General features: G+C 63.5%; 1 protein-coding gene across 4 annotated transcripts in view; it reads left to right on the top strand.

Moving 5' to 3' along the window:
• Positions 1–6: 6 nt before the first annotated feature.
• KCTD17 (potassium channel tetramerization domain containing 17) overlaps positions 7–9,038 on the top strand; it is a 10,313-nt gene continuing 1,281 nt past the window's right edge. Inside the window, exons 1-7 of one of the 4 annotated variants that reach the window (XM_029955158.1) lie at positions 7–195; positions 1,299–1,407; positions 3,656–3,747; positions 4,595–4,690; positions 6,339–6,464; positions 7,830–7,923; positions 8,568–8,659. In XM_029955158.1, coding sequence (XP_029811018.1) covers positions 13–195; positions 1,299–1,407; positions 3,656–3,747; positions 4,595–4,690; positions 6,339–6,464; positions 7,830–7,923; positions 8,568–8,611 — 744 coding nt within the window. In that variant the 5' untranslated portion in view covers positions 7–12 and the 3' untranslated portion in view covers positions 8,612–8,659. Of the gene's footprint in view, positions 196–1,298; positions 1,408–3,655; positions 3,748–4,594; positions 4,691–6,338; positions 6,465–7,829; positions 7,924–8,123; positions 8,660–9,038 lie in introns of those variants that run through there. The other 3 variants (XM_029955156.1, XM_029955157.1, XM_029955159.1) reach the window with 3 other exon arrangements.

Raw genomic sequence — 9,038 nt, 5'->3', positions numbered from 1 at the left:
CTAGCGGGGAGGATGGAGGCCGGGGAGGCAGCGCCGCCGGCGGGGGCGGGCGGCCGCGCGCCGGGCGCCTGGGGCAAGTGGGTGCGGCTCAATGTGGGGGGCACGGTGTTCCTGACCACCCGGCAGACGCTGTGCCGGGAGCAGAAGTCCTTCCTCAGCCGCCTGTGCCAGGGGGAAGAGCTGCAGTCGGACCGGGTGAGGCCCGCGCGGTGGGCGGCCGTCGGGCGGGGGTCCTCTGCCCGCCGGAATCGGGGCCGGCCTGGCCGGGGCCCCGGCTGGTGTTATTTCCCCACAGCCGGAGGCTGGAAGAACTGGTCGGAGGGAGGGAGAAGGCAGAGTGCGGGATGTGCCCATTGCCGTGGCAACGGGACAACGCCAGGCCGCGGCCATTTAGGGCATTCAGAGAACTGCCCTGGGCTCGCACCCCAGGAGGCTGGTGGATCTGGACACCCTCCCCCCTCCTTTGGGGCCTTCCCTCCTTGCCAAAGGGACTCCCGCACCGGGGAAGGAGTTGCTGAGGTGGCTTCCCCAGCGCCCTTTGCGGTGTGGGTGGCCTAGAAGCGCTGCACCTTGGGTGGAGAAGTCCTGGGGTGCCTTCAGAGCTGGGCTTCGGTCAGGGAGGATCCCTGGCCTGTCAGCCACCATTTCTGGGCTCCCATTCCTGCATGACCTTGGGTGGGACCCCTCTGTGCTCTAGGACCAGCCTCCTGTCTGTAACCAGAGGAGGCTGGTCTGGAGGTGACCTGTGGGGCACCCCCCTCTCCACACTCCCTGACCCTCTGATGCTGTGACCTTGGGCAAGTCTCCTCACCGGCTGATGTCTCTGCTTGCTCTCCATAGAGTTGTCCGGATGCCTGCCCTGCCTCCCTGCGGGCCTAGCCTGTCCAATGAGATAGCGACTCCTTTGAAACTTGTAAACATCCGACACCCCCAGAATGACGGGGTATCTAATGGAGATAGTGTAGGGCTCACTTCTGGGGAACAGCCTTTAAGCAGGACAGTCACTGAGCCAAACTCTGGCAGCGGGTGCCACTCAGAACTCATTGGCTGCTCACAATACCCCTATTTATGGGCGAGCTGAGTGACGCCCAGAGAGGCCCAGTCACTGGCCCAAGGTCACACAGTGAGGAAATGGCAGAGGCAGGACTTGAACCCAGGTAGATCTGACAGGAGAGCCTTTCTGCCCCGGCACTCGCTCCCTCCCTCCGTCCCTCCAACCATTACTGGGCCTGAAGTCCGGGGGTGGGTTGGGGAAGGCCTCACTCTTCTCTCACTGCCTGTGCCCCTTATCTCCTTAGGATGAGACAGGAGCCTACCTCATTGACCGTGACCCCACATACTTTGGGCCCATCCTGAACTTCCTCCGGCACGGCAAGCTGGTGCTGGACAAGGACATGGCTGAGGAGGGTGAGTTGGTCCAGGGGGCCTGCATCCTAGCCCTGTGCTATGCAGTGCCAGAACCTTCCACAGAGGTCCAGAGCAGGAGTCAAGGCGGGGGTGGGGGGGCATTTGATTTCTTCCATGTTTCTCGCTTCCTCGTCCCTCTGACAAGCCTGAATGGCAAAACGTCTGCCTACGGCATCTGCCACGCTGACCAGCCTGAACTTTCGCCGAGTGCTTTTGGGGAGGTGAGAGAGGCCGAGAGGTCACCCAGTGTGTGTCCTGGGCAGGGATGCCCTTTCTCCTGACCCCCTGGGAAGCGAGGTGTGGATGGGGTGGAGACGGGCATGGGAGGAGGTATGCACTCTCTTTTCCATGGGTGGTCCAGTATCTGAGAAGCCTGGTGAGGCCCGATGGTCAGCAGGGGGTGGGGCAAATCCAGCTGCCTGTGTAGCTCAGCTAGTTGTGGGTGGAGGTGGAGGAGGGGAGCCCATTCCCCAGCAGGTGTTTGGTTCTTCCCTGGGAGAAGGGGGGGGGGACGGCGAGGGCTGAGGCCCCATGTCCGCTCCAGCAGGTAGCGGGGAAGCTATGCCCGAGAGAATATCTCCTTGGCGGACCCGCAGCCACAGGCAGGGACTGTAAGCAGCGCCACGTCAACTCCTCCTTGGGGCAGAAGGTGTGGCTCCGGGTCAGCTGACCCAGCCAGGCCAGCTCGGACATGTCACTTCTCCTTTCTGAGCCTCCACGTGTGTATATAAATCAGGGGTGGTGATCTGCATTGGAGAGAGCAGGTTTGGGGACAGCAGGGGCCACGAATCCCCGTGTTTGTATCCTGTGGGCGTCTAGCGCAGCCCATCCTCCTCACTCGGGGCCAGTGGTCTCCCCTCCAGACCCCTGTGGGACACGGTGATCCAAAGGCCACGTAGCTCCCCAGTGGGCTGGGGCTTCAAACTCGGTGCCCACTGTAGGCACCAGCGCCTCACCTTTCTGGCAGCCCCTCAGGGGACCACAGGCTGCCGGCACGGCTGGGGCCCGCAGGGAGGGGACGCAGGGAGGGGACGTAAGCATTCCAGCTGCGTCACCACCGACATCTGTTTACAGGCTCGGGGCTGCTACCAGTCCTGCCACTCCTGGCCCCTTGGACAGGGCGAGGGCCCACACCGAGGGCCTCAGGGGATCCAGGAAGAGATTAACTAGCAGTGTGGCACCCAGGAAGGTCACCTGTCCCCCCTGTGCCTCCATGCCCGCCTCTGTGAAGTGGGGTGGTCATAGCACCCGCTTTCCTGAGCAGCCGGAAGGGTAGAGGGGGTAACACGAGTGCGTGAGTTAGTGCAGCACCTGGCACCAAGGGTCACCGATGCCGTGTCAGTCATCTGTCATGGGCGCATTCAGGCGGCAACGCGCACCAACCGCTTCCTCTGTATTAGGGGCCGTGAGAGCACCGGGGACAGCAGGCTGGATCAGACACGGCCCGGTCCTCAAGGAGCCCGGAAGGCCAGTCAAGCAAAGAGCCAGAGGGATCCTTGCCCTGGAGGTGCCTAGGGGACTCCAAAGGCCCGTGGTCATTCCCCTTCACAGTTCCCTCAGCTGTGTGGGGACTATAATGCCTGCCTCCCCGCATCCCCAGGGCGCATGATGAGTGTGGGAGAAGCTTTGTAAACTGTAGGGCGTGGCAGCTGGGGAGATGGGTGAGCACAGGGATGATGCACTTACAGCGCGCTCTGAGGTCAGAGGAGCGTGAATTTGGACCCCAGCTCTGCCGCTTCCTGGCTGTATAGCCTCAGACAGCTGCTTCTCTTTCCGGGGATTGTTCAGCAGGGGTAATGAAAGTTAGGTGCTTCTAGTGCCACGAGTGTAAAATGCTCAGCACAGTACCTGGCCCTTAGCACGTGCTTCATAAACAGGAACACGTGAATGGGGGAGGGTCAGCCAAGGTCGTTCTCATTATGATGTTCTAGGTTCCAGTGCCCCTGAGTCGGCTGCCTCCTGCCAGCCCTGAGGCAGCCCCAAGATGAGGGCACTGGCAGGTGGCCCTGGGCCACCTCGCTCAGCACAGCAGGGATGTAGGGATGGTGGGGCAGCTGTGTCTCGCCCCTCCTGTAGGGAACGTGGAGTCCAAGGGAGGAAGCATTAACCTCTTGCTTGAGCCCTGAGCTCGGAGATGCTTAGCACTCCCCGTGACTGGCGTGGGAGTGGGCATGGGGCAGAGGGGACACGGGGAGATGAGGGCACGGGGCCAGCCCGAGTGACCCAGGGGCTGCTTTGTCTGCACCAGGGGTCCTAGAGGAAGCGGAGTTCTACAACATCGGCCCGCTGATTCGCATCATCAAAGACCGGATGGAGGAGAAGGACTATCCCGTCACACAGGTCAGGGGCAGCCGGGAGCCAGAGCAGGCTGTGGCAGGAGAGGGGGCCGGGCTGCCAGGGAGGCCAGAGGAAGGTCGGGAGACATGGGGGAGGCCAAGCTGGCCTGTGATGGGAGGGAGGTGTCCAGCTCCCAGACTGCCCAGCAAAGGCCCAGACGGGAAGAAAGATGCTGGGTTCTGTCCCTGACTCACCTCTGTTCATGGTGTGACGTTGGGCCCCTCATGCCGCCCTCTGGACCTTGATTTCCCCTTGTGGAATCTAGAGATGCTGAGACCTGCCCCCTCTTCCCTTCCTCACCAGCAAAGGGAGGGGTCAGTATGAAGGAACAGGGGGGGGCTGGCAAGGCCAATGCAGGGTTTGTAAACTGTCCATTTCGAGGGATCAGGCGGACCCCCCTGGGGGCAGAGTGTGAGGTGCTAGGGCTTATGCTTCTGGGCTGGTCTGTAGGCGGGGCTGAGGGGGTTTCTCTGGGTCCCCCCTGGAGGAGACTTGGGTGGGCGCAGGTGGCCCCCGGAGGTTGAAATGAGTTCATTCCTCTCTTCCCCCTTGAATCACCTGGATTCCTGCTCTGCTGCCCTTCAGCTCGGTGACCTTGAGCAAGCCAGGCCCTCTTCGAGACTCTGGGAAGATCCCAGAACTCGGAACGTTTGGGGAAGGGTTAAGCGCGATGATGCATGTTGAGGGCTGGACACAGGGGCGGGGCTCAGGATGCCACTGCCACTGTTCCTCCTTACATCTGCCCCAGCTTCTCTCCTAGCAGCGTGCGGTGGGCGGGCAAGGAGGCTGTGGGGATGGCAGGTGCTCGCCCCGCCCCCGGCTGTCCTCCACGTCACCTCTCTGCCTGCAGGTCCCCCCCAAGCACGTGTACCGCGTGCTGCAGTGCCAGGAGGAGGAGCTGACGCAGATGGTGTCCACCATGTCCGACGGCTGGCGCTTCGAGCAGGTGGGCTGGGGCCTCAGGGCCACCCCTGGAACCGCCCAGCATCGGGGTGAAGCCCCAGGCTGGGGCTCCCCAGCACAGCGCCCGGCCATCACACTGAACACAAGTAGGGAAAGGCCACACTTGGCTGCAGAGTGACCAGAGGGGAGAGGATAGAAGACCTGCTCGCTGCAGGGGAGCTTCGGGGAGGGGGGGGGGTTCTCCTGGCCCTCGGGGAGTGGCCTATACAGGGGTAGACGCCGGCTCTGGCCCCCAGGTGACAGATCAGGGGGTGAGAGACGCAATCCCTGTAGGTGAGCAGACTCCACGGGGGGCCACCACCTCTTGTGACAAGGCCACGGCTGCAGCTTCCGGGTCCCTGCAAGGGGACCTGCCAAGTCACAGCCTTTCCACATGTGGGCAGCCCGAGCGGTGACGTCCTACAAGGACTCACAGTGACTGATAGTCCCCCGGTCCACGTGCAGTTTGCCAGTCAGAAGAGACAGATCACAAGGGGTGTCATCCTAGCTGCACGCCTCACGCCACACCTCTCGGGTTTACCCCAGGTCAGATTTGTGCCCGGAGAAGGAGGAGGGGTTGGCTAGCCCTGTGTCCGCACCTTCCCATGGCCCCTTGCGCGTGGAGGTTGAGGAAGGGAGAAGGCCCAGATCCCCCCACACCCCTGATCCTGAGGCCGGGCGGTACGGAGGAATAGCCCCATCCAGGAGCCAGAGCCCTGGATCCACCACTTGCTGGAGCAAGTCCCATCGCCTCTCTGGGCCTCAGTTTCCCAATCTGCGATGTGGGCCCATCGTGCTCCCTTTGCGAGACTCTTCTGAAGATTAGAAGTGCTACTGCTAAAGTTCCTGGCCTAGGGTAGGACTCTGAACGTTGGAGGCAGGCGGGATCATGTAGATTATCAGTATGTACATCTATGGGTCTCCTGAGAGGGTCAGGATCCCAGGGTCTACCCCTGTTCCATTCTTCCCAGCTGCGGGAGGCTTCCTGCTCCTGCTGGAGGAAGGGCTGATGTTTTTCACTCTGCCTGCTGGGGGAGGGTTCCTGGGGCCTGAATGTCACTCAAGGGGCCTTGTGGTTGTGGCTATTCCAAGGACTCCAGAACGAAGGTGGGCTTCTCTCCAGGGGGCCCATGGGAGTCTCTGGGCTCTCAGAGGCTGAGCAGACAGCTCAGGGGGCGCTGATCATTTGCTCTCTGGCCTAAGGAGTGGACAGCCTATTTGATCTCTGCTTCTGAGACATTCTATGGGGCCCCCACCATGCCACCCTTCCCTACAGCGTGGTTCTGGAGCTGCTTCAGCTGCACCTGGTATGGAGCTGGTCGATCTGCCCATCATCACCTCCGCCTGCTTTTAGAGACTGGCCTCTAGATCTGGGGATGGGGTGAGGGGTGGGGAGCAGCAGAGAGAAGGCGGCTGTCCTCCAGGGGTCAGGCTGAGCCAGGCCAGGGGGTGGCCATGCCTGGAGAAAGACCTGCCGCCTAGGTGGCGGCCAGGGAGGAGACTGACTTTCTATGGAAACTCAGGGAACAGGCCCGAACGGACATAAGTTGGTATCTTGGCTGATGTCACTCGCCCCCTTGCCTCCTTCCCTGCTGGCTGCCTTTAACCCAGCCTGCCATCTGTCACGTCTCTCCCCACGCCCCCCCCCCCAGCTGGTGAACATTGGCTCCTCCTACAACTACGGCAGCGAGGACCAGGCCGAGTTCCTGTGTGTGGTGTCCAAGGAGCTCTATAGCTCCCCGCACGGGCTGAGCTCGGAGTCCAGCCGCAAAACCAAGGTGAGGCCCCAGCCTCAGCTCTCCCACCTTTTTCCTCCCTCCCCTCCCTGCCCTCCAACCGCCACCCCTGCTTCTCTCCCTTCTGCTGCACCCACATAACCACCTAGTCACAGCCAGTGCCATCCATCCCATGCCACCCATGGTCCCGTCTGCTCACGCCGGTTACCCAGGCCCAGGCGGGGGGACAGATGAGATGGGCTCGTCCCAAGGGCATGGCCAGCGTGGGCCTGGATGCCTTTCGAATGGTGGCCACGGGGCGCACCGAACGAGGGGTTTGGGCACGATATGCCTCGCACTCTGCGTGACCTTGGACAAGCCCCGGCCCTCCGGGCGCCTCTGCTGTGTTCTCTGAGAAGTGAGGGTAGACTCCATCGTCTCCGGTGCCATCAGGCTTAGAACTTCTGGGGTCCAAATGGCCAGTTTATTTCCCAGAGGTGGGTACGTGTTCCCAGCCGGCCCCGGTCGGGGCAGGGAAGCCAAATCTGTCCGTCCTGCCCCTTCCCCAGGTCCCTTCCTCAAGGTCCCCTGCAGGAGAGGGGTCAGCGCCCCCATGGGCCCAACCACACATTTCTGCCCTGGCCTCTGAGGCAGCAACAGCCGGCAATCGGGAGGGAGCTGAGCAGTGGTCAGAAGCCTTGAGGGCCTTTGATGGAGCTGATGGGGCAGGGCGGCAAGGCAGGCAGGGAAAGAGGGAGACCGTTCCTTCTGGGGGGGAGGGGGGGGTCTGTCCCAGTGTACTGGAGATTTATGAACCCGGGCTTCCTGTCTGTATGTCCACCTCTCCGTCCTGTGACTCCATGTGCCCACTGCACTGCCATCAGGGTCAGTGGCGGGCACTGCCTTGCAATGGTGCAGAGTGAGCCCCCCCCCTACTCCAGCCTCTATGGGCCAGAGCCTAGGAGCCCCTTGATGGAGTCCCAAATGCAGCTGGTGTCTGTCCTGGGCCTTCCTGGCCTCGTTTCTACCCTGGGTCAGCCCTCCTAACACGAGGCCTTCCCAGGTGCCCCTCAAGGACCCCCTGGCCACACACCCACCGGCTCCCCTTCCAGCCCCCACCTGGCCTTGCTCCCCGCAATAGCAGCTCCTCGAAGTTGCTGCCTGGCTGCTCCGAGAGCATCCCTGGCCGTGCCCCCCCCCAACCCCCCTGCCTGCTGTCCTGTGCCCTTTCTCCAGTCTCTCCCAAAGTTCCCAGGGGACTGGACAAGACGCCCCAGCTTCTCCCTTCTTAAGGTTCCTTCCCCCCCGCCCCCCATCATCTTGCCCGCCCGGAGACGGGGCGCATGGGGCCAGCCGCCAGCAGGCCCCGGCCCCGCCCCTCGTTAGTTCTCCACTCTTTCTTCCCTGGGTCCGCCGGCTGGTCCACAGAGCGCGGAGGAGCAGCTGGAGGACGAGCGGCGGCAGGAGGAGGAGGTGGAGGTGCAGGTGGAGGTGCAGGTGGAGGCAGATACACTGGAGAAAGGTGCAGCCAACCCCCGAGGAGAGTGATTGCTAATACACGCCGGAGCCTCCCACCCACTGTCCCTGCTGGAGCCAGCCGCAGAACCCGGGGGCCGGGGCCTTGAGGGGGGCGGGGTGGGGGCCGGGCCACCAGGGTCAGCTCAGCCGCGCGCCCCGCGCCTCACCTGCATAACCATCCCTTCTCTCGCTTTCTCTTTACAGCCCAGTCATCTCGGGAGCCCGCTAACCTTTTCTCCCTCCCACCACCGCCTCCTCCTCCTCCTCCACTTCCCGCGGGAGGCCCTGCCTCATCTTCATCCACCTCTTCTTCCTCCTGGATCTCATCTGCACCCTGCCTCTTCCCTCTCTGCCCCTGTCCGGGTTTCCTCTCTGCCTGCTCCCGCCTCCATCCCCGGGCCGCCCCGGGCCCAGCCTCCCGCGCCCTCCACCCAGGCGCCCCGGCCCCCCTGCATCCCAGAGCGTCCCGCCTGCCGCCTCCCGGCCCCCCTCTGGCACCGGCAGCCCCCCGGCCTGGGGAGGAGGGGCGTGGCTGCGGCTCCTTTGTGCCCGCCAGCCCCGCCGCCGCCGGGCACCCCTGAGGCTGGGGCTGCCCGGCTCCAGAGCCTCACCTCCTCGCCGCGCCTTCCTCACGTTTCCTCCTTGCAGGTTCCCGTCTGCACCCCTCAGCGCTGAGGCCGCGCTTGCCTTGAGGGCTTCTCCTGGGCCCCTCGCCCGCCCCCCCAGAGCCGCCAGCCCTGGTTTGTAGCCTGGCGGAGCTGGAGGGAGGGCGGAGGCCAGGAGGGGGCGCCTCTCCTGTTCCTGGACCTGAGCCTGACTTTCAGCTGACTCTCTCCCCTCACCTGTTTTGGCCTTGGGCGTGAGGCTCGGAGAGAAGAAAGCTAGGGGGCGGGGCCTCTTTCCCTTCTGTCCTTCGGTCCCTCCGCACCAGAGCCTCTGGGCTGGGAAGGAGGGAGGGGGAACCGCCGCCAGATACCTTGGCCTCATCCCTGCCCATCCAGGAGCCCCTGCATCACAGCCTCATTGGCACGGGGTTCCCTGTCTCTTCGGGGGTGGGAAGGGCAGCCGGCCACCCTTGGGTTCCTTTGACCTACAAGGAGTCAGCCAGAGCTGGCTGGT

The sequence above is a fragment of the Suricata suricatta genome, chromosome 10, assembly GCF_006229205.1.
Source record: "Suricata suricatta isolate VVHF042 chromosome 10, meerkat_22Aug2017_6uvM2_HiC, whole genome shotgun sequence".
Classification (NCBI taxonomy): Eukaryota; Metazoa; Chordata; class Mammalia; order Carnivora; family Herpestidae; genus Suricata; species Suricata suricatta.
The sequence above is the reverse complement of the archived record's forward strand: the minus strand, read 5'-3'. Positions and strand labels throughout refer to the sequence as shown.